Source organism: Pseudopipra pipra, chromosome 1 (genome assembly GCF_036250125.1).
Source record: "Pseudopipra pipra isolate bDixPip1 chromosome 1, bDixPip1.hap1, whole genome shotgun sequence".
Taxonomy (NCBI): Eukaryota; Metazoa; Chordata; class Aves; order Passeriformes; family Pipridae; genus Pseudopipra; species Pseudopipra pipra.
Genome location: NC_087549.1, coordinates 8,561,921 through 8,587,569, shown reverse-complemented (window position 1 = coordinate 8,587,569; position 25,649 = coordinate 8,561,921). Strand labels below are relative to the sequence as shown.

Below are 25,649 nucleotides of genomic sequence, written 5' to 3'. Positions count from 1 at the left end.
TTATTTAAGACTTCTCTTTATCCACACAATTCATGTGATAGTAATTATGGCACAACTTGGGTGTTGAATTCTAGCTGAAGTAAGAGATACTGGAAAAAAAAGCCCAAAGGAATTAATGACAACATTGCCTGAATAACAGCATATTTATATTGTAATTTCTCTGTTACTTGATCGATTCAGATGATCCATCCCTATCTCTGCAATCAGAAAATTCAGCATTGTTGAGTGAGTATGTGCATGTGTTATTTGTATAACCATGAAGTTAATACTGGTTTCTAATAATTAGCAGAAAGGAGTGAGTTTTTATTTTAAGGTGCAGTGTTCAGAGCAGCAGCACTGCTCTCATCAGAGAAATGAGCTGGTATTATAATTGCTCAGCAGTGCACTTCATTCACTTGTTTAAAGGCCAGTTTTTCCCATTTCAGCTCATTATCTCACTTTTTCATTGCCGTCTTTATTTATAAATGCTGTGAAATATAAAATAATTTTTCATCCCTAAGATAAAAGGCTGATGAAAGTTCCAGTGTAATGCAGATCTCATCCTCAGCATAGGGCAAAAATGGGCATTTTGCAGTTGTAGCGTTTTACTTCAGAACTGAGATGTCCTTTTTCTTTACAGCATAAGGAGGAACTTAATTAAAATCTTGTCTGCAGATAGAATTTCTCACATCACTTGGCTGTCCTCTCTGCCTTCCCTTAAAAAATGTCCTTTTATTCTGTTGTGTTTTTTCACTAGTGCTGGTGGTGTAGCCACTGGGATCCAGTGGGATTCACATGGCTAAACACCTTTGGGGGTTTATTTTGGGAGTGTGTGTGGTGGTTTTTTTGCTTTTGTGTTTTGGTTTTTTGGGGATTTTTTGCACTGCACTAATCCTTTGCAGTTTGAATGTAGGAAAAATACTGAGAGGGGAATAGCACCAGCCAGAGGTTTATACCATATAAACTGCTCATCCAAGAACATTCACTGGAGTTTTCATCTGCAGTTCTCACACCATTCAGTTTGCACACATCAAATGCTGGAGTTTAGGTAACTGCTGCATGATCTGGAAAAACACAGGTAGCATCTCTGTATCCAGCATGAGGATACAGTCATTGGTCTTTAAGGAAAACTTTGGTGACAAAGTTCAGCCCTGTAGAACGAGGTGATAGAGAAGAAATCCAGACCCTTCAGAGCATCTGAATCCCTGCGAAGTTTGTAGCAAAATTTTTGTTCTAACAAATGTGAGTCATAGAATCATGGAGTGGTTTGGGTTGGAAGGGACCTTTAAAGACTTGTCACAGCCTGATACTACCCCTCTCTCCTTTCAAGTCTGTTTTAAAGCTTGTCAGCCCTGATAGCTCATGAGCAAAAACCTTCTTTCCCCTGTGAGAAAGGCGAATCCCATCTGACACCAGCAGGCCTGGTGCTGTTACCAGAAAACCCCAAAATTCTAGCAGTGACACCAGCCATGGAGACAGATATTAATAGACTGGGTCTGTCTGTTTCTGGAAGGATAGGGCTAAAAATTACCTGTGCTCCACATTCCGTGACCAACCATTCCAAGGTGCTGAAGTCTCTTGATCACCCTTGGATTACACGTCATGACTTCATCGCCCCTCACATGGAAGAACAGTAATGAGTAATAGTCCAAGGGCCATACCAACCTGGGAAGTTTCCTAGTGATGTCCTTAACTTGGGCCCCAGGGAGGCAGGACGCTTCCCTAAGAGAAGGGTCTGTCCAGCCTTTTGGACCTTCTCTTCCCCTCAGAAGTGAGTCACACACAGCTATAGATAGGAATGGAAAAAGGAGCTCATCTTCATGTAATTACTTTAGCTTTCCTTCTGGGTATTTCCTGCTAAGCTCAGTAAAGGAAGAATGTCTGCAAAAGGAGTTGCAGTAGTTGCAGATTGGTTTAATTAAAAACATGAAATACTTAGCCACCATCAGCAAGATTTAATCCGAACCAAGCACACAGTTAACAAAAATCAGTCTGTGATCAGAACAGGTTTTACATAAAAATCAAGTGAAATTATACAGAACACTGTCAAATAATTATTTAGTGTTGTATCTGACCTAGATAGATGGTCTGTAGTGCTGACCTCCCTACAGTAATGAGTTAATACAGCCTAACTCTAATACCTAGTCTATGATTACATCATCTGTGTGCTGTGTAAGGCAGCCTGTAGAGGGTAAGGAGGAGTAAGGTACATGGTGGCTGACTGCAAAAGGCTCCGTGGTGCTTCCCAAGCCCATGAAGGTGGCTGGTTATCTGCCTCCACGTCCCACAGTTCTGGAGTTCCCAACGGAACGGCGTGTCCCTCTCTTTGCTCTTCTTAATTGTCTCCGCAGTGGACCCTCCTCTTCACTGCTCTCCTCAGAGCTGGAAACACCTGTGCCTGTTTCTGTGCCTATTGGGGGCCTTTCATAAGGGTCACTTTGACAGAAGGCTTTCTCCTCCCGGCACTCCCGCCCATGTGGAAGCTTCAGGCTCTCGTTGAAGAAGGCAGAGGCCATGCACTCGGCCGCCGCCGTGTCGCAAGCACAGAGGAGTTTCTCACATATGCTCCAACCAATGCCTTAAAAAGAAGAGTTTAAGAATTAATGTTTGAAAGCAGTTAAAATTAGCCAATGTGTGATAAAATTTTCAAATCTGCCTCAAATTTTAGTCTCCAAATTCACCTTTAGCCATCTAAATACAAACCTGACACCAAGAGGTGCTCAGCAGAAGGTCCAACTGGCTTTAGTTGAATTTGTGAATGTAAAGACACAAAGAGCTGACTCCTGTCTGCAATTACAAAATGTCTGAATGTAATTTTCTCAACCTGATCTGGTCACATCATGCACAGTGGTGTAATAATCTTTGTCTCAACTAGGAAAAAAGCTCTAGTTTAAAGTAAATGTTGCAAACTTTTTCTAAACTAAATAATTCTGTCTCCATACTCAGCCCTAGCAGCTCTCAGTCATGGTGGCACTCAGTCTGTCATGCTGATAGACTGTCAGGACATGAGAATTTCCTCTAACACAAACTTACATTTTGGCATATGATCAATACATAATACTTCAGATCTGGATCTTCTTTCTGCATGACATCCAAGTTTCTTAACTTGTTCCATACAACAGTGATGAGAGAAGCAGCATCTAAAATAAACAGTAGATGTAAATGGAAAATACTTAGACTTCCTGCATCCCAGAGTGCTCACAATTATTTGTAGGTCTTTATTTTTAATGCCCATTAAAACTAAGAAATTTTAGAAATTATAGAAATTTTCATACCATGGATTTTTTTTTTTTCTATAAAGAAGAAAACCCGAACTATTCCTGCTTACCTTCTATACTTGCTCCTACTTTTTTTTCTTCCTTCCTAATTCCTTTGGTGTCACGTGTTTAACAATGCTGTTGTTTTTTAGGGGGGGTTGTTTTAATTTTAAGGCACATAATTACAATTGTGACCATGACCTAATATGCTATGAGAAGTGTCTTCCAGTATTCAAATCTTCACTGAAAATATGAAAACTACATCGCGATAGCCAGATCACTAGCCTTCATCTAGCCTAATTTTTCGTGCATGGGCAGTCTTACTTGTGTGCAAGTGTAGGAAAAAGGTGTGTGCTGTATACCAGGTGCTATATTTAGACCTGATGTGCCCCAACTTCCACAGAGGGACAGATTTTTATTTGTAAATACAATATTCTCAGAGGAGATGTCTTTACTTTGGTTGAATTCTCTTCATTATTCCTCATTGACAGCCGTGCCATAACAGCACACAGTCAGGCATGGAAGGGCTTTGGGCTGCAGCTCCAGGAGGACTTCAGTCCAGCTCTTCTCTCTTCTGAAGGACAGTGCAGTGTGGGTGGATGTTAACTCTTCATAAATCACTTTCCAAACCACCTGTTAGCCAAGTTTCACTTGTCCTCATCCCTTTTAATATACCCTTCCTTCTGCTCTGCTTACCTGCCATCATTCTCCTTTCTTATTTTGAGTTAGTAAGTCCTCTCCAAAACACTGTTGCAACAGTAGAATGGGTCTTAGTGACATCAGAGTATTTCATGTGTTAACGTATTTAAGTGGATTTTTTTTCCCCAAAATGTGACCTGACTACTGATACGTAGCTATTCAATGCCCAACAAAAGATGCACTGATCTTTTTTAGTCCTTGGGCACCACGATAATGCCCACAGTTAATGGCAAACACAGAAGAGCCCACACCTGTCCAGTGCATCGCTGGGATGACCTCTTCCCTCTTGGCCACAATAGCAACCATAAGACTCAAATTCCTCTGGGCATCGCTCAGTTAAGCAGAACAGCATTTCTCCAAGCTGGGGCAGCTCCCTCTTCGCTCTTCCACTTCCCCTCTCTTGCAGAAAGGTTAATCGCTCACACACTGTAAAGCAAAGTTGTTATTTGACACATCATGTTTTCACTGCTTGGGGGCTCCCTTGTCATGACAAAAGTCTTTTCAGAGCTGTCAGAAACTTTGAAAGCCAACACTTTGTAATCTGTAGATTATTGCTCCAGTCCATGAATTATGGCTCTTAGAATTCTGCTGAGCAAGACAGCAGAAGGATAGGGAAATATTTAAAGGGGAGAGAGATTTCCTCTGAAAATATAATTACAAGTCAAATTGGATTGCAATGAGAATACTTTGCAGTCCTTTGTAATCCTTCATAGCTAAGTTTTTCTTCTGAGTATTCAGTGGCTTCTGTCTCAGCTGATTCAGCAAATACCCCTTGTGCTTGCACAGTGATAGCTGGGCATGACCATGTTGTGCTGGAGGAAGCAGTATCTTTTTTGGTTTCATTTGAAATATAGTTCAATCTATAATCCTCCTAGTCCAGATGCAGGAATGATCTGTTATAGTGCCTGCTGTGGTGCCAAGGTTTTGGCATCACCACGTCCCAATCCTAATGTCTCTGTGGCTCCCCCCACTCAAGAAGAACTGATATTGTGGGAATTATTCCTAAGATTTGAGAGAACAGTGTTCCATATCAGAAAAACAATGTCAAGGGGGACTCTTCTGAGACTTTGCCAGGGAAAGGACTTGAAGGGACTGATTGGTTGGATTGGAGGAGAGAGATGGAGGGCTTCTGTTCCCTCGGCATCCTCCTCGCTCCCATAAATAATCCCATTTTCCCTTCTGCAGCTCTAGACTGACTCCCTGCTTCTTCCAGGGACAACCCTGGCTTACTGCCTCCAAAAGGAAATTCTGCCTATATGCCTGCTTGAGTCTTCACTCTCTCATGTTAATTCACTGAGAATGAACCACAAGGTTCATGCATTGACATGTGCTCTCTAACAGCTGATATTTTACAATCAAATTTTCCACTTTGGTGGAAGATTAGTTTGAGTCTTCATGTCTGCTCTTTTCCAGTTCTGGGGCTGCTTCTCTCCATTGGGAAAGATGGATGGTACAGTCCATGAGTGTGAATCTACAGCAGTGTCAGGTCTGAAATGTCTTGAGATTTCTGGGATCTCTGAGCAGGAATGGGAATAGAATCAGAAATGGTGAGAAAAAGTCTGACTCTGACAAGACTTGCAAACGGTCAGAATGAGGATCAAGGAAGTTCCCAATATTGCTTCTGCTGTAAAACAAGGTAACTTAAAAATGTGATTAAATTACTGCCTACAAGCAGTAGGAACTGCCTAAAAGCAAGTGGGAACATTCACTGAGCTCATTTTAGATTTTGCACTGTATGAAAAATGTTCTTATAACCTAATAATAAGTAGGTTTTTTAAGTGTTAGTGATAGCACATTGGCAGAAGAGGTTAAACTGACAAAAGGTTTTGGAGATGTCTGCATCTCCTTTCTTATAAATACCAATACATCTGTGCTTATCTAACTGGTTTAGAGTAACTATAATCTCTATATGTAATGTATACCTACTTTTAATATAGAGGTAGATGAATATTTTATCAGCTATAATGGGGAAATAACCCCTTATTTACCTTTTCCTGCAGGTTCATTGGGTCCCCTGTCAGACAGTCCTGGTTCCAGAGCTATTGCAGAGGAAGCTATGCTTGGGCCACCCCTTGCAGGACTTGTCTCTGGAGAGGACAGATGCATAGATTAGATTTGTGAAGGTAGAATAAATTCTTCTTTCAGTGATGTGTGCACATTCTGAAGGATAATCAACTGGCAGTCTTCTAAAATTTTTAAATTTGTAGTGGGAGGCTGTTCATTAAATGTTAGTTAGGCTTTCCTTGTCAGTTAAGCTTTCCTTGTCCAGTCAGACTACCCTTTCCAGGGTCAGTCAGTGTTGTGCACCCCGCATTCTATGTAACCTATCCAGATTTAGGGAGAAAATAATGTTAGTCTACATATCCATGAAAAATGCTGACTCCTCAGATAGCTGTGAACAGGAATAGGGGAGTGCTATAAATTAATTTTTTACTTGCCTTTTTCTTTTGTCCTTGCAGATGTGCCTGTGGAAATCTTCTCGGTGGGGACAATTTTGACTTGCATGGAGTTAATATCTCCTGGGAATGAGGCTGGGGAGGTGGTTATCACTTCCACTGGGGCCACAGCTGCCATAAATCCATCTTCTTCTGAGCAAGCAGAAACAGGAAAGCAGAAGAAGATGTGGAAAATAAACAGCAAGATTTTAATTTTAGATAGCTGGTCAGAGTAATATCCTCAGGCAGAACCAGTGGGAATTGATGGTCATAGAGAAAAAACATTCAACAGGAAAATTGGAAAAGCAGAGAGTATCCACACTGGTCATTTCTTCACATCCCTTGCCTTTCAGAAGGAGGGACTGTTGTTAACAATGATCAGTTTAACTGCTGATTTTTTATTTTAATTTTATTTATGTGTACTGAGAAAAAGAGCTGTGCCAGTTGCTGAAAACCATGTTGGTTGCTTCTTAGTCAGCTGTACTGAGAGATAAAGCCCAGGTGAGATGTCATGAGATGTCATTTTCTGAGTAAATTGCTTTAAAAAAAGTGTCTGTTCACCTGAAGGTTCCAAAATGTGGAGCAACATTAGTGAAAGGGGGAAATTATTTGACTGATGTAGAGCTGGCTGACTGAAGGGTTTACTGAGTTGTAAACAAGGAAATACCAAGGGCAGAATAATTTGACATATAAATACATTATTTTCAGGAGATTAGTTTAAAAATTAAATTGGTATATATTTATTGTTGAGCAGGAATGTTTTGTTAAATTTGTGGATACTTAACATCCTTTTTTCTTTCTTTTTAAACCTTCTTTTTTATATAAGCTAGCTTGTAAAAGAAAGCACTGTTATCAAATGGTTTCATTTTTTCTAAATGTCAATATGAAGCATGTGGCATTTCACAAACTAAGTACTTTGAAAATACCAGTGAGCTTGAGTTTCAATATTTTAAGAGCTTTTCTTTTGAATTCTTTGGCTGAAATTTTTAATTGGACTAAACCCAAATTCATTAAACTTGTCTCTCTGACGTTCTGGTTTTAGTATGTTTTGAAAATAACCTGTCATAGGACAAGAGAACAGATTAGAAGAAATGAAAGTACTGCTAAGAACACAACAAAGCCCATGAAAGGTGGCAGAAGGCGATCAATAGTCACATGCTAGTTTTGATGGCTCAGCAAGGTGCACATTTTATACCACTGTGGCAGTGATGTGTTGAAATGAAAGCGATTCTTGCTAGATTTAGAAAATAAACCCAGAGTTTGGGAAGTTCTGCACAAAGAATAAATATTACAAATAATCTCCTGGGAGCTGTGCAGGCCTGGACACAATGCACAGATTTTCTGATACATTCAAATTAAGGGGGAGAACATTTAGTGATTTTCACCAGTGTTTGTACAGTAATGCCAAATTTCTGCACTGAGGTGGGAGACAGGATACTGCTCAGTGTAATCAGAGTCAAAAAATGCTTACTTTCTACTCTCCATATGCGGTGTACCTTGACATTTTTCTGGTGCATTTCATTCTGCCTGGATAATCCTTTCTACACAGACAGGGCCACAGAAAAGTTCCAAGTCTACCAAGGTGCTCCATTTTTAGCTGTACCTACTGGTATGGCTGTGCTTGAAGCACAGACACTTGTGAAAGTTGAAACAGGTTTTAGACTGGTAAAGAATTTGATGAAATTATCTATAATAAAAGAGGAGGCAAAATCAAAGTGAACCCTTCTGGCAGCAGATGCTATGAATGTAATTTACAGCACCAGCCATTACATCTGAAAACCTTATGTGAAGAGGTTTTCAGAAATACTTGGGTGAGGAGTGCAAATGAGTGGCTGGAGGCAAGAAACAGCTAATGCTTCTCAGTCTGGTTTTATTGTTTGTGTATCTGCTATCTGACCCCGATCTAAATTTGATTCTCTGGCAGCCCTGTTGTCACCATGCCCAGGGTTTTAACTGTGATGCTTTTAGAGAAAGAATTGCTGTGTCAGTCAAAGAAAGAGGAAAGCTGAGGGTCACTGACCTTTTATCGACAGGATGGGAGGAGCAGGAGCTGTTCCTCTGTGGTCCCTCGTGGTTACTGTACAAAAAACAGAGGCATGGTGGTAGTGACCTACCTGCTGCATTTCTGCTGTGCATTTCTGGAGTGACTACTCCTGGATGCATTATAAAGCTTAAACAAACATCACTATTAGCGTGGTTTTATAAAGAGGGTAATTAGGAGAAAGGAAGAGGTTTGCTGAAGGATGTGCGAGTCAGTAGAGGTGTTATCCAGAAATCCTGTGCTGCAGATTTTTGACTGTGACACCACAGAGCTTCATAAATGAAAATCCAACTTCACCTTGAGTCAAGACCACCAAATTTTTAATAGAAGTTTAATCAGATTCTTACCTCTGGCTTTGGGAGTCACCAAGATCATTTCACCGGGCTCAAAAGAAATCACTGTTGAAAATAGAAAATGTAAACTCAGAAAACAAGTCGCCAGCAAAGACTCTTATGAATAGTTGCTAAGAGATTATTCTGAAAACAGGAAGACCCAGGCACGTCATGGAGAGAGATTTGCCTATTTTTTTCAGTGGTGTATTGATTGTTGTAGACAAAGTGATATTGATAAAATAATCTCATTGCTGCATGCAAATAATGTACTTTGCACTAACATAGGATTATGTTTCTATGAAAGAAGCAGCATAAATATGACTGAAGTGGGAAATTCAAAATGAAGTCCATTTGACACACAAATAGACTAAACAGGATTAGGTCTGAAATCCCACTGTTGTGCACAGAAGGATGCCACATTCCTTGTGAACATCTTGTGTTTGCCTGCACAGATATGGGCGGGCAGCTATAAGGCCAAATAAGTCCCCAACCTCTAATTTATTTCTTTACCTGATAAAATGAATATCATTTGTCAGTTACCTTTTGACAAATTAGAAGCATGGCTATCAAATGATCCAAAAAATCATCTCTGCCTCTTTTTGTGTGTTGTTAGGGCTTTGGGATGTGAAGAAGAATGCCTTTGCCTTTGAATGAGTTTCTGAGTGATACTTAACTTGTGTTTAATGCATCTTCCAGAGTTGTCAAAGTGGAAGCTCCTTTGGGCTTGAACGAGGAGAATTAAATGGTAGGTGGTTCTCCAAATGTCTCCTTCAAAGTCTGACTAGGTATGTTATCTGTGATACATTTTCAGCTTTCTAAAATTCCTAGTACAGGTTTTTATCCCTTGGTAATATTTTGAGCCTTATGTTGGACTTATGCCTCTTTAGAGAGCATGAGTAATTGTTTTTCAGGAAGTAAAAGATTGCTGCAGATGTGCAAATACAGGTGCTCTTGCTCCTTCAGGAGTTCTCTATTTTCTATTACCAAGCTTCCCAGAAGCAGCTAGAAAAACATGGACCAAAACTGGAGCTGTTGCTAGGTGAAAATGAGAAATATCTGGTAAAAAAACTACTTTGATAATACAGGAGAGATATGAAGGAACAGCCAGCACTTACACTCAGCCTTTTCAAGTACACACACTTATGCCTGTGCTGTTTTTTTAAAAAATAATAGGAAAAAAACCACTTTAAAAGTCAGAAGTGTTGTTTCTTAAAAAAAAAAAAAAAGTAAGATTCTAAATTGACACTTAGGGCAGTGGCTCACAGAGAGGAGCACACTACACCTTGAAACCAGGTTCTGAAGTTCTAAAAAAATGCGACTTTCCGCCTCTCCCCAGGCAACCAAGTCTAGTGGAAGGTGTCCCTGCCCACAGCAGGGGCATTGGAACCATCTGATCTTCAAGGTCCCTTCCAACCAAACCATTCTGTGATTTTCTGAGTTAAGCAGTGGCTTGGTTGTACCCACCCAGTGCTCATATGGGGTTTCTGAACATGGCAGTGGGGCTTTGCTTGTGAGGGAGCCTCATAGCAAGAGTTCAGCAGCTAAACTGGGCAATGGCTGGTCTAAGACTTGTCTCCTTCTCTATTTCCTGCCTGCAGGACTTGGCCCTCATTTATCAGGTGTGCCCTCCCAGAGGTACCAAGGGCTCTAGGTGACTTCTGTCCCTGGCCTCTCGTGTTGCAGTGCTCACCATGCAGGCAGGAAGAGAGTAGTTTTCTCATACTGCATGTAGTGGGGGAAAAAAAGTTTTCCCGCTGGAGTTAAAAAAAATGGTAACCCCCCCCCAGGGGGTGGTGACCCTTGGGGTTGAGCCAATGAGCGCTCCTGCAAGATATAAACATATCAACAACCAGACTGGAAAAGAAGGGTAGTAGTTGTTGTTGTTGAAGTGGCCATGTTGTAGAGCCACGAGGAAGGGGCCCAGAGCCCCGTTGGGGGTTAGGACCCCCCAGCCCCAGCTGGGGGGCTGCAGGAACTTGGACAGTGTTAAACTGGACTGAGATCTGTAGCTAGAAAGCTGAAGGAGTTTTCTTCATCGTGAGTGGGCAGACGGAGCAGCGGCAGAAACAGCACTGACCGGAGAACAGTGGCAGAGAGCCAGAAGGAGATAAGGAGCAGCAGAGACGGCATGCAGCTAAGGAAGACACAGGGATCTGTAATGGAGAGAGAGAGAGAGCAGAACTAAGCCCTACAGAGACAAAGTTTGGGGTAAGAACTAAAACAAACCCCCCAAAACCCTTTTGTGACCTTTCCTAAGTGGAGAGGGTGCACTCCTACTGAATGGAAGTCCTAAAATGCAGCATGCACCAGAGAGAGGAGCTGAGAAGCTCAAAGATGTCCTGGAACTGGACTGGGATGGCCAGATGGAATATGGAGGGGGTGACTTTGCCCCCCCCCCCCCCACTGTTGCTGCTAAGCTAACAGCCTGAGACAGAGCACAGGAGCTCTGCAAGGGAGCTTGAATGCCCTGAGGATAGGGACCGTCACAAAGACTCCTGCACTTCGTGATATGACGTGGTGAAGCGACCTTCGTCCTGGTGAACTCAGCCCACGGAAGACAAAGAACCTTGCTTGAAGTCGAAGGGCTGAGAGGGGCTTGGAGACCCTCCTCGTGTGTAATGGAAAGAGATCCAGCTACAGCTGCTGCATGGAAGATAGAAGAAAGACTGCTGCCCTAGAGAGACTGCTACTCAAAGAGTGGAAAGGATCTTTCCTTTTCCCTTCTGGACTTTTATTGGAGGGAGAAAAGATTGATCCATTGTAAATACTGATTTATCATAGGAAAGATAGTTAAGATTATGTATATGATGTATTGTGATATTTATTTGTACAGTCATTGTAATATAATCCCCTTTTCCCCCATACTGAGTCTTGTGTGGTGTCTGGAAAACCCATCTCACACTGGCTGAGATGTGGGGAGGGGAGCTTGGACTCAAGAATTGGATTTTGGGGGTCTCAAACTACAACACTGCAGCAATGAGTTTTTGCAACCATAGACTCCTCAATAAGACAAACATTGATTGTAGCAGGAAAAAAAATGAAGACTGTCACAAGAACCACTTGATCTCGTGGTTTAAGGACTCACCCAGAAGGCACCAGAGTGAGAAGAGTTCAACCTGGATCTCTGCATTACAAATAAATAAATCACCAAACTGCTGCCTCATTGCCACAAACCATGTTCAGTCTTTCCTCGTGCTCTTGCTTGATCATGTGGAATTAAACAAACATCTCTTTAAAGACAAGAAATATGCAAATAGCTGTGGGTCCAGTGGCTGGCACCCACACAGCACGTCTCTGCCAAACAGCTCACCTGCTCCAGCCTGTGTTCCCAGGGGAAAAAAAGGCTGTTTGTGAAAACAGATTTTGTTGTAGAGTGCTCATTCTCAGCTCTTGGGAAACTTACTGTAAACACTGGTTAAACACATTACATGCACAAATTGAAAAATTGCACCTTCCCATTCAGTCTTGAATTCAATCACCAAAACATTGTATCTGCTTCTACATCAGTCCTTTTAGAAGGGCAGAAAGAAAGTGAACAGCTTGTATTCTTTCAGCTTTTGGGAGCTGAAAACAAGAGCTTCTTGCACTCTAAGTTGCAAACCTTCTTCCACAGATGCAGTCACTGCCCATGTTTCATCAGTCCCACGATGAAGGAGCTCTGCAAAAGGAAAAGCATTGTTAACTCCAGAGTCTCATGGCTTAGGATGCTCCTTAGACTGGATCTTGGCATAACATGATAAGAGTCATCAAAAGAGAATTTATTTCTAAATATTATTATTGTCCTTTTTGTGCAGTTATTTTATGATATAAATATAGAAAATATAAACCTAATTATTTATAATTACAGTAGCAGTATTAAAATTCTGATTTAGTACTTATACCATGCTGATACTAAATTCTACTCAGCAACATAGAGTATAATAATAAAAAATAATCTCAAAGAGTTTCAAAATAAAAAATAGGAATTGGCTAGCAATCACCACTTTTTAAATTCCTGTTTCAGCAGGTTATTTTTCTGAGTATAAATTGGTCTCAATTTAATATGTTCCAGACAAAGAATTATAGAGATGACCTACCTTCTGTATGACGTGTTGTCAGCTCTCTGTTGCTGATTGTTTCTGAAAAAGAGAAAGGTCTCTCATAAAGTGTGAGAAGGGGATTTGTCACTGTTTGATCTGAATAGGTCAGGCATTCATTGAATGTATTCCTATTAAAACAAAGGTTTAGTCAAACACATGCCCATTTCACTAAAATTTTTCTCTGTAATAAAGAATCTACCAAAATCCTTTTCCTGTAACTTTACCAGATAGGATTTTTTTCCCCAAAAATCTGAACTGAACAGAATAGCTGCACAGAAGGATAATAACATGACTGAATACTAAATAAAAATATTTAATTCAAAGGCTTTTTTTTCGTATCAAGAAATATAATCGAGAACCTACAATCAGTGGAGGTATCCAGGACCTAAAAATTAATCCATCTTTATCAGCAGTGGTAAAACCAGCATGATTTTCCTGTTAGCACCTAACAATTTCCCCTTTATTTGCAGTGTCTTGGAACTACCATACTGTATATTAGGGCCATCTGATCCCAGTGAAAGATTAATGTCTTAAAAAAAAAAACAAACAAAAAACAACAACAACCCCCCAGAAAACAACCTGGCTTCCATGCAAACTTGCCTGGGGCATTTTCTTCTCCCTTGACCTACTCAGGAGGGGATGCACACATGCATGACATAGAGGTGTATGCCTGATCTCAGCACCGAGGTCTGTGACTATGAGCCAAAAGGATTAGAAAAGCTAACGTTGCTTTTTCCCATCTCCCTCAGTTTGGGAGTCCAAAGGTCCTCCCCCTGCCATGCTCCAATTACAATCCATAGGAATGAAGTTTTTAATCCAGCCCTGCTCCCACAGGACAGGTATTTGGTCTCGCAAGGCTATAATTTCAGCTACAGAGCTGGGATCAGTGTATGACAATGGACATAAACATCCCCTTCACCTTTAGCAGGGATCTTTCCTTCCAGAATGGAAACCAAGTAACTGACCAGAATAAGCCTGTTTCTCACTTTTCCAGTTAGTTTTTGCATGGTTCAAGGGAAGATTTTGGCCAGCAATATCTTTAGCATTCCTGCTAGTGGCCTCATCACACATATCACTCATTCATTCCAGCTGCAAAAAGCCTCACAAGGCTGACAGGACCTTCCTGAAGAAAAAAATTTCTTCATATCTAACTGGAACTTCCCTGTTGTAGTTGTGTGTCTTGCCTCTTGTCCTGTCCCTATGCACCTCCAGGAAGAGTCTGGCTCCATCTACCTCACTAAGTACTGAGGACAGCAAAAACATCTCCCCCTAGCCTCCTTCTCTTTCATCATGAGCTTCAGCCCCCTCCCCATCCCAGTAACCTCTCCTGGACCTGCTCCAGGACAGCAATTAGTCTGCTGCCTTCTCCTCTCCTGATATTCACTTGAGTAGCAGTAAATGGGCAGGACACATGAAACTGAGAACAGGACAGACTGCCAGGTTTATGGCAGGAAAGCACCCAGCTACTGCTTCATTCTCCTTGGGTCAGATTCGATACTGGCAGACAAACTGGCAGGAGGAGGCAGTGGATCAGATCCTTATTATTACCTGTAATTGGAGATGGACAGAAGGAGACATCCAGCCCATTCAGGGAAGAGTTAATATGTGCATTCACAAGGCATTCAATGGCATCTTTGTCACAGGTGCAGAGGAACTGTTCACAGGGATCCCCAGACTCTGGAAATAAAACAAAAATCCAAACAAGGCACTATTGAAAAACATTTTCCACCTGCTTTTTCCTCCCTGTAAGTTTTGTGCCTGTATTCATTAGTGCAAACCTATTTATACTGAGCTTCTCCATGCCAAACACAGTCAAGTTTCATAGTCCAACACTGGTTTTGAAACACAAACCAATGAAGTCTGGCATGCCTGGCAAAAAGATTATTGCCTCTCGTTCATTTATAAAAATCAGACCTTGACACCTCAGAAGAGAATTGTTTTTCAGGTCTCTACTCAGCATCTGCTGCATTTCTGTTGTGCAGAGACATCTCAAGCAGTGTTTAGTGGTCCTGAAAAGTCAGGGAAACCTCAGGGAGAGGCTGCCTGCCGCAGGAGCCCTGGCAAGCTCTGGCAGTTTCTGTTTAATTTGTCTATGACTTTTGGTAGATAGACCAGAATGCGCTTCTGGTCATAGTGAGGCTCCAGTGTTAGCTCTTGTGACAGGTTAATCTCACCACAGGTCAGGTTTTCAGTAGAGCAGCTGACATCTGTAGAAATCTTTGATGCGTCCCATGTGCACTCCATCTCCAGTGCTTCCTCGTAGCATTTCCGGTGCTGGAAGCAGCATCTTAAGAATGAAATAACAGAGAGTTCTCACAATTTAGTTTCAGTTTGAAGTCAGACTGTAATGCTGCCACGTTGCTCTTGCATAACAATGCAAAAGGTGCTAAAGGAGAAAAGGGGGATCCATTGTGTGATCCCCAGACAAAAGAAAGGCTGGGTACTGCTTTTCTCTGAGTGAAAGTAGTCGGATAAAGATATCTGGATTCAGCACTGAGTTGTGGGAGCGGGTCTGCGTGCTGTGTGTGACCACACATTTCTGTCCTGCTGTGGTACCTGAGCTGACAAGGAGTCTACAGGCAGCTTAAATAAGAAATCCACTATCAGTGCCCAAATACTTCCCCCCAGCACTGTCACCTCACTGACAAACATTGTCCCATGGCTCGACTCTAGAGGTCTTGGATGCAGTCCTGTCCCAACCTTTCCCACTACAAATTTGGAGAACTACTCTGAACCTGGCACTCATGGAGGGTTAATGGCTTTGCAATGCCTTGCGGATCCCTGTGTCTCATTGGGACTGCATAAATACAGGTACTGTCATCCTCTATTTCTTTTACTTCTATGCAACAATTAGAATTAAAATGCACCATTTATCCACGGGAAAGGACCACAAAATAATTTTCTCACACTGGAGTGAAGCAGCTTTCTCCTACCTCCACACAACACAGGCAGTCAGAAACATTGTGTTTTCCTACACAGTTGCTGTCCTGCAAACCTCAAATGCCTGCATGGCCACTCTAGCTATGAATAGCAATAAAAATTCAAGTAAAACAACAAGGTCTTCATCAATCCTCTCCTCTCTTCACCTGTTTCTACAGATAAATCATCTGCTTTTATATAATAACAGCATCTGTGTACACTGACATCAGCTGTAAATGAAACACCAGTAAAAGACTGAAGTCATCATTTACCCATGTAAAATTGTTGTATAGATTAAACAGAAGTTTGCTGTTAGATTGAGATTGAAATATCCTCATTTCAGAGAAAGGGACTCAGCATATGGGTCTGTTATTGAATTGCCATTGGCCTGGACCATGCCAAATGTAAAGACAACATGAACACCCACATCCAGCAGCTGCTGCCAGGAAGGGTGAACTTGTGATCACAAAGTAAGGAGTTGCATTTAGTTAAGCTCACGTGGGATTTTTGTTAAAGGCACAGTGAAACATGTTATTACACATCACCCACAGCCCTGAGGCACCAGGGGACAAAACAGTCCCACGGTGATTAGAGCACAGAGCAAACACCTGTCCCTTGCCAGGCTCCCTTCTAGGCTACAAGTGCACTTTCTCACTTTCTATATTTAGAAAGCATTTAATATTTAATCGCTTACTATATTAATAAATCATGATTACAATATTTAATTTGTCCTCACAACCAGGGGAGTCCAAATAATGTAGCTAACAAATGAAATAGCATTCAGCAGAGAGGCCCTGGTGGCTCCTCTGCACCACAAATTCTACCGTGCCTTGTTTCAGAGGTGAGGCTGAAGTTTGTGAGCTCCATCAGGAACAGGGTCTTAACGATCTGGCTGATGACATGTCTCAAAACACTCCTGTCTCTGCCTGAGGTCTAGTGATGTGTTAGCATTTGAAAGCTCCTCTAGCTGCATAATTAGTCTAATACAAGCTCCATGCAGTTCTTGTTTGTTTAGAGCATCACAATTACATCAACACTTACTGCACCAGTTAATCCGAAAATTTACTTACTTTGCCTTTGTAAGCAGGAGATTGTAAGGCATGGATTGTCCCCTGGTCATGCTTCTTTTTCATGTGGACTATGGAGGTAGACTAGGCTCCTAATTTAGATATGACAATTAACTACTCTGGGAAATAGGAAAGGGTTGGTTTTATAGGCACTAAGGCACTTTCTAATGCCTTAAAAACCTGCAGTGAGGTGTTCAGCCCTTTCCTGTGGAACAGAAATGACAGGGACAAAACCCAAGGATTGCTAAACTAGTTTTTAAGAAATAAGTTAGTGAAAAAAGTTGCAACACTTTGGGAACTGTCTCTGGGACAAACACATAACAGCCACTGGTTTGGAGGCTCTCTTGAGCCAAGGGCACATCTGTGTCAGTGGCAAAGCAATAGTCAGTCCCCGTTCGCTGCACACGGCAGTGAGATTTCTGTGCTGCTAAGAATACCTCACCCTGGGGCTGGAAACCAATTTGTAAACACAAACTGATTCTGTGGATGTTTCTCAGGACAAACCTGCTGATGGATGGTTCTGTAGTTTCTGGTTTTATGCTGGTCTACATTAAAATAAAGCTGAGTGAAGCAAAAGCCCAGGTGCTCAGCTCTTTGGGTATCAATCCATTGAACTGACTCGAGCTCTCATTTCAGGATGTCATCACAATTGTTCAGAAAACCTTTCATAGAGAAGTTCCATGGCTGTTTTCCAGCAGCAGAGTTAGATCTCCATTCTCCCAGCCATCCCATGCTGCAAAGTGGATGGATTAATTTCCATCTAGCTATAGGCATCAGCCTTTTCTGAGCCATTGCTGTCTTCATGCAGGGAATTAATACACTATATTGTTGGAAACACTTTTTTCTGCAAACACATGAATGTATCTTGATTCTCTTTGAATTTCCTTTTAACCCCCCTGCTGACATAAGTGAACAATGATCTGATTGTCCTGGCCCAAGATTACATTTTTTCTCACTAGCCCAGTCAGTCTGGGGCAATGTCCCTCCAAAGCACAGAGTGGAGTTTGGATGTTTTTTTTTCCTGGTGCATGGTGCTGAGAAGAAACATTGAGCTACATTGCTCTTCTCTGGCCTTGATGCTCCCATGTCTTACAACCTTGTCGTGTACAAAGGCACTCAGGGCATGATCTACTTAAGCTCCTTACGCCACCTAAAGTCATACTTAGCTGTAACCTGATTCTGCTGATACTTAAATCCCCCTCAGATGCCAAGATTTTTATTAGAGTCCACTATGAACTTAGATTGCTGGTTTATTACACAGCCCCCAACACCAACAGTTTGGTAAAACTGCAAACCCACCAAATTGCTCAGATTAGAGCTCCCCCACTCCCTTTATTAAGAGGGCCTCCAGTTTTTGTCACTGATTTACTTGTTCTGGAGAATTCCCCAGTACCAAGGAATGAATGAGGTTTTGTTCACAAAGGTCTGTTCCCAAGCCGTGCTCTGAGGCAACTGGCACGAGCTGTTGGCCCAGCAAAGCAGACAGTGCTCACCAGCAGGTAGGAATAACACAGGAAGGGCTGATATACCAGACTTGAAGTTATCTTTCATTGGTCATATCAGACATTCCAGTGGCGAGTGATGATTAATTAAACAGAGCCATATGGTGTGGGTCTTATTTACTCCCAAATAATTTATTTTTTTTTTCACAACTGTCTTGAAAACATTTACACTCGTGTTATGCTTTGGATAATCAGAGCTTGAGGGCATTTAGAGACAGTCAGGGCAGAAAAGGACATCTCATGGATATGACTTACTCATCAACTTTATCCACGGGGAGCCCTTCCATCTCAAACCTGCAAGAGCAACCATAGTCTTCAAAATCCCTGGGGCAAAACCCAGTAACACACTTCATCTTGTTCACAAAGTTGAGAAGGGCAGGGAAGTTAGTGAAGATGGACTGTAACCAGGTGAAGTGAGAACCCAGGCAGTCTGGAAAGGGAACAGTCATAAAACACATGGTAAATGGAGGTGAGCCAGGAGTGGGTCATTCACATGAACATGAATCCTAAACAAGGCAGTAACACAGGAACACTGAGCAGTGCTTGGCACTCAGCAGTATTTAGTATTACAGTAGTCTTTGGGGAAATCTACAGCCTCAAAAACTGTTTCTTTTCAGTAAGCATATAAAAGCAAACTCTACAGGATTTCTGTTCAGTGCTCAAGTCCAACTGGAACACATACTTACCAAAAAATAATGCAACACTTTCCACATTTTGAAAGACTCCGTTGAAGAGTGTGGCATTATCTAAATGAAAAAATAAACAAACCACACTTATTTTTAAGAAAAGGACAGTAACTGCCTCTAGATTGTCCCTGGTCTTGCTTCAGGTGTTAAACCATTCTGAGATGAGTTCCCAGCTATTTGCTCACAGTCCACTTCCCTGCAATGCTTCTGGAGGAGGAGGGATTCCCCACTGCCATGCAAGAACACAGAAAGTATAGTTTAAACCATTCTTACTCAAGATTCTCTCAGGCGTGTTAAGAAGCTCTGGCAGGAATGCTGGTGGCTCCAGGTCTTGGCCACCTATCTCAGCAAACAAATTTCAGAAGAAAAAGGTTTTTAAAAGAAAAAACACAACAACACAGTAAACCAGCAACATATATTTCATTATGACACATACCCTGCAGGCATTTTGAACACCTTCCTGCACTGACAAGCTGATTTATCAAAGCCATGAAGCACTTGCTCAGCTCCACCCACACCCAGGAAAGCCCAGAAGCATAGAGGTAAGTCCCATCCACTTCAGCTCAAAAACCAGTCTTTATTAGACAGGTATTGCTGTTGAGGGTGTGCTAACCTTTGTCTTCCCGTGCTCACCTGAACATTAGCCCTTACTGGGATAAATCAGGAGAATTATTTAAAACTATTTTAGTGCCCAAGTATGCCCCAAATATTTCTACTCTGTAAATCTGTGCTCTTATTTGAAGCAAGGTTACCTGAAGACAAGTTGTTTGGTTTTTCTGAGTCCTTTTTGGCTATTACCTTATTGCCTCATTGCCTCTCTTCCTATCACTATTTATTTATTCATAAAGTTAATTATCTCTTTTTCTTTTTGAGGATGCTGTGGTATATTTGGTATATTTTCAACACTTTCATTTTTTTTCTGTTTGCCAAGACTTGAATTAGAGTGAAATCTAATACTTGTTATCTCCCTTCCCATTTTTTAACCTGTTCTTTTCCTCTGGATGATTTTAGAAGAAAATGTGCTACTTTGGATTTATTTAAATTTAACTTTTCTTTAAAAACATAGTAAGTCAAGGGTATTTACTGTCTCAAGAATCTAAAAACTGAAAACTAAAAAAACCCATAATGTTAAATATATGGCATATCTTATGTCTCAGAATAACTGGCATAAGGAAAGCTGTCCTTTTTCTCTAAAAAAGATTCTGGGAAAGAGTTCTCTTGCTCATCTGTTACATTTTCCTGCCATAAATATAGGTGGAAGAGAGTAAAGCAGAGTAGCGGCTTTTTAGGTGTAAAGCTTAACTGCATGTTTAGCAAAGTTTTAGGAAAAATAGGATTTTATTATTTTTTTTAATCACATATAAGGGCTTTCTCAGGATGCCCACAACTTTTGTGGGCATGAACAAGATGTTCATGGTAACAATCCAGCAATTCATTTCTCAAGTTCAGTTGCAAGATATGGATAGGGGATTGAGTGAGGGAGAAGGAGGTGCTACCTCTTGTGTTATTCTTTTCCTGAAAGCCTTAGTCACAAGAAGCTTTCAGATAAACAGTAATTTGTCAGAAATGTCCATCATTGCAGCAGATCCAAGGGGAAAAAATTGCTTTCCACAATCCAGAAAAGGTCTCCCGATAAAGGTTGTCCTTTTCACAGAACTGGAACAAGTCTGTTGAAAGCTTGATGGCCATAAGGAATTTAGATTCAAGAAAAATAATGGCATGATTTTCAATAACAGCATTGAATGCTATATTTGTATATATGCTTGCTAAAGAAAAACTGACCCTTATTTTCAGGCTTAAACCCTGTATTTCCTCTGCAATGACAAATATCCTTCCTCTGAGCTGTGTTCTACCAAGTGCATCTAGGGCCAGGTTTGCATAACACCATGGCTCAAACACAGTGTCCGTTGATGAACAGCCATTGATCATTTAGTCTTTTCAGCAAAACTTTGAAAAACATGAAAATCCCATTCATTTGAAATGCATCAGAAGAGAAAATTGATGGATCCATATTCCAGGGCTGCTGGAAGCTGTGATTGCTCCAGTATCCTTCACTTGCACTTAGTTCTTCTCAGCAAACTGAACTGTACACACAATTAACACATAAATGTTTGAAGTTCCCCCTGGAAAAGAATCTCTGCCACAAGGGCAGCAGCTTGGTAAACCATTGGCTCTTCTAATCCTCTCATTACAAAGAACAGTATTTCCAATTGTCACTAAGTCAAGATCAATGAACCGATGTTTGCTAACAAGATTGCTCACTTTTGTTTAAATTGAGGGGGAGGGGGAGGAACAAAGAGAAAATACTTTCTGGATTAATTATTCTCTTTTCTTCTTTTGGTATCATGTATTTGGAGCTACTGGTCCTATATCATTGCCTGTACAGCCAGTGAAAGGTTGCACTACAAAACTCAATCCTCTAAATCTCAGAAGACCCTGAGGATGTCAGCTTCTCTCACCTTTCTCTAAAATCTGCTAAAAAACTTGGCACATATTCTGAGACTTGTGTCATACATCAGCTCTTGGGCTTTCCCTTTGTATATGTTATCCATGGAATTTCTTTCAACATTCAGTTACGTGTAAAATTGTTTCTGCATCTGTGACTTTCCTAGTCTGACAAGAGTTTTCTGAAGTGTTGCCTGAAAAAAAGCCCATCAAAAAACAATCAGTGTACCTCCAGTTTTGTTTTGTTTTGGTTTTTTTTTGCAATTGTGGCTCATTAAAATGTTATAATACAGGGCACAGGTGCAGTCATTATAATCCTTGGGGAGAAGAAATATCGATTGTGCCAGGAAAAGTCAAGGTGCATCAAACCCTACCTATTTGATTTATTCAAGGTAAATCACATTAACTCCTCTCAAAGATGCTACTTCATGTACGGATATTTGCTTCAGTCTCAAAGCAGAGATCAGCAGAATAGATCCCACACAAATATAAATCAATTATCCTCTCCAAACCTAAACATGGTAACATTTTAAATCTTTTTGCTTAGATTGTGCTTAGCTGGGCGAAAAGAATCTAAACACTGTTGCACAGCCTTTTGAGGTTTTTGGGGTTTCTTTCAAATGTTATGTGACAAAAATTTATGAGTGACCAGATATTTTTGAGTGCACTATCAACATAAAAAAATTAATAAAATTTAAACATTTTATTAAAAAATTCTATTAAAAATTTAGAATAATTTTTTTAAATTAATAAATGGTGCAGGTATTTTAGCATTCTCTATCACTGCAGTGGGAAATGTGAATATTCTCAATGATTTCTCTCCATATAGAGGAGACTTAGAGTTCAGCTTCATCAATATATTTTACCCTGTGTGGTTTCTTATGTTAGATCCAGGGGTTTTTTTGAATTCCAATGCAAGCAACACTCAGAAGAGAGGCAATTGGTGAAGCTGAAGTAGGTCAGTGCAGAGTTTGTCCTGAGCTTTTTTTTTCCCTTTAGAAATAACCCTGTGGATTGACCAGAAATGGTGTTAGACTTTCTAAGAGTCCTTCTTTTCACAACTCTTACTGACATTCATACACAGTGCAGGGACTGCAGAAATTTGAGATGTTCCCCCATCCCTGTCTCTGGGATGTTCATTCAATCATAACAATAAAATCTAATGAGTTACAACAATAAAATCTAAAGAGAAAAAAATCCTATTCATAGTAAAATTTGAAAGAGGAGCTTTATGTGAACAGAGGTTATATTTCAGGATGCACTGAGCAGTTTGGAGAATTAAGACAATACACGTGTACTTAATGAGTAGAATCTCTGTACATGTAACCTGCAATTTTTGGAGTCTAAAAGATTTAAATAGACCAAGTGCTAGCAAAGGGAAGTAGTAATTTTTTGGTTATATTTTTAACCCCACTAAATATTTCTTGCTTCATTAGATGTCCTGAGAAAAATATTTTTATAAGTACTTCATAAATAAACCTATTTAAGTGCATTTGGATGTTGAACAACAACATCCAAATTTGAGGGGAGAGAAGACATGTTTCTAAAGGATTGTTTCCAAATGGTCATACTTAAAATAGTATTTTGGCATAATGTCAAATAATTATAAAAATACATTGCCACTTACCACTGTACACCACCACAGACATAGACATCAGCAGAATTACAATCATTTTTTTGTTTAATCCAAAGACAAGAAAAAAAGCCACACAGCAGACTGGTGTGCCTGGTGAGTTAAGTAAAATATTAGGCAGAATGTTATCTCTTGACTCTGGAAGTGGGAAGACATTAGCTTAGAAAACCATTCTTTTGTAGCCTGAATATATTTCTGCTTGATACAATTAATTTTTTACCCTTATCATAGCAAATGCACATGTTACAGAAATGATGATATTTATGTATCCTTCAAATTTTACTGAAGTCCTCTACAAATCTGACTGAAAATATTTATTTTGGTGTTGTTTCAAGTGAGTCAACAGACTCTGTGAAAGTGCAATTTAGCGTCAAAATGATGCAATTCAAAATTCTTTTGGTTTGCAGTTTTCACATTTTCCTTGATCTAACAGGATGTTTGAACAATTCTTTGCATGTTTAAATGCAGATATCACGAAACACTGTGTAAATGAAAAGATATTCTGGGATTACTTCTATTAACTCCAGTTAATCTTCAATTCATTATATGAGTTTGTTTCATATCACAAAAATCTCTCCCACTTTGTAGTGAAACATTTATTCTAACCTGTGTTGAGACTGATCTAACGTATCATAAATTTTCCTAATGATAGATATGATGTTTGGAGATCCTCAAGTTCTGGCTGTGCTTGACCTTACAGAAATGCGTAAAGAATTCTTCTGAAGCTAAAAGTCTTGAATTGATATACATTAAATGGAAGATTGTTTTTTAACTACAGTCACAGGTTACTCTAAATTTAGAATGATTTTCCAAATAAGTCAGGCATGGAGCTTTTTACAGACAAATAAATGAATATTTATATATCAGTTTTCAAATATGTACTTCCTGATGATTATTTGTTTTCTAAGTTCAAATATTACATTCATTTCTGTTATAAAATCTTGTAATATTTCATAAGGAAGTGAGGTTATAAATCTAACAGCTTTAAATATTTATAGTCTACTATCCCAAATTTCTCTACCTACTCTTTAGTCTACAACTCCACAGTCACAAATAGATTATTCTACATCATTTTCCTCCTGATTCCCGTATTATAGAGTACGCTGAGAAAGGCTTACCTTGAGGGATATTATTCGAAAGCAGTTGGATGGAAGACAAATGGATTTCAACAAAGTCAGTACTAAGTTATTTATACCCACTTGTATATAGATGTCACCCATGTGATCACTTCCTTTATCAAACTCACTTCAACATTTATTAATTAATTCTTGCATAAGATTCCTTAGAGTCATTATGCCCACAGTGTATTTAGCAATATGGCTCCAGCCATGTAAAGGATCTATACTGAGAAGTCTGTTCTGCAGGTGCATTCACTGTATAATACCTTTCCCTAATACTCTTGGCTGTAATTAAATAACAATCATCCCTTTGTTATTAATCACTCACGAAATCTCTTGGGCATGTGAATGTGGCTCTAATAGCTTAGCAAGAGGTAGTGTTCAGTGATGAAAGATGAGTGAGAATTTACACAGCTTTAAACACTGGCATTCCTCAGGGCTGAGAAGTCTGCTCTTGTCTATCCACGGAGTCTCTGATCCAAGGCTGAGACAAATCCAGGGAAAGGTTGAATCAACGAGCTTTGGAAGGCTTCTCCTCATTGGGAAGGTGTGCTTTCTGCCAGGGCCAGACAAAACTACCCTGTAAAGAGTCCATCAACAAAGGCAAACTGTCCACTGAATTTTGGTATGGAGAAGTCTGACAAATCTGAAATTGTGAAAATACTCACATGAAGAAAAGGCTTGGCTCCTTCAGATCCTGTGAACTGCATGGTTTTCAGAAGGGCCTTTGACACGGTGGCCCATAAGATCCTCGTAGAGAAGCTGTTGATATCTGTGCTGGACGTGCCTGGTGAGGTGGGTTGAAAACTGAATGGTGGGGCCCAGAGGGTGGCAGTCAGTGGCACGAAGTCTATTTGGAGGCCAGTGACTAGTGGTGTGTGCCAGTGGTCAGTGCTGGGTCCAGTCTTGCTTAGCATCTTCATCAACGATCTGGATGATGGGGCAAAGTGTACTCTCAGCAGGTTGGCAAATGACACTGAACTGAGAGGAGTGACTGATATTTCAAAGGGTCGTGCTGCCATCCAGAGGGACCTCAACACCCTGAAGAAATGGGCCAACAGGAACTTCAGGAAGTTCAACAAGTGCAAAGTCCTGCACCTGGGGAGGTACAGCCTCATACACAAATATATGCTGGGGGCCACTCAGATGTAAAGCAGCTTGGTAGAAAAGGACTTGGGGTCCTGCTGGACACTAGGTTGAACTTGAACAAGCAGCATGCCCTTGAAAGCAGAGAAGGCTGAGGATGTCCTCGGCTGCATTTGGAAAAGTACTGCCCACAGATCGAAGGAGTGGGTCCCCTCTGCTCAGCACTGGTGAGGCTACATCTGGAGCACTCTGTCCAGTTCTGGGCTCCTCAGTGTAAGACAGACACGGACAAACTTAAGACAGTTCAAAGAAGGGCCACAAAGGTGATGGACTAGAACATCTCTCATGAGGAGGGGACAAGAGAGCTGGGA

General features: G+C 40.6%; 1 protein-coding gene across 1 annotated transcript; it reads right to left on the bottom strand.

Annotated features, from left to right (window-relative positions):
- Nucleotides 1–1,872: 1,872 nt before the first annotated feature.
- Nucleotides 1,873–19,351, bottom strand: OC90 (otoconin 90; the record flags this gene model as incomplete). The annotated part of the gene is made up of 14 exons (XM_064640468.1): nt 1,873–2,557; nt 3,013–3,119; nt 4,187–4,361; nt 5,924–6,022; nt 6,374–6,523; nt 8,391–8,447; nt 8,759–8,809; nt 12,345–12,401; nt 12,820–12,861; nt 14,371–14,499; nt 14,997–15,109; nt 18,566–18,740; nt 18,997–19,056; nt 19,270–19,351. Coding segments are annotated over 14 exons (1,608 nt in total), but the record flags the coding sequence as incomplete, so codon positions are not given.
- Nucleotides 19,352–25,649: the final 6,298 nt, after the last annotated feature.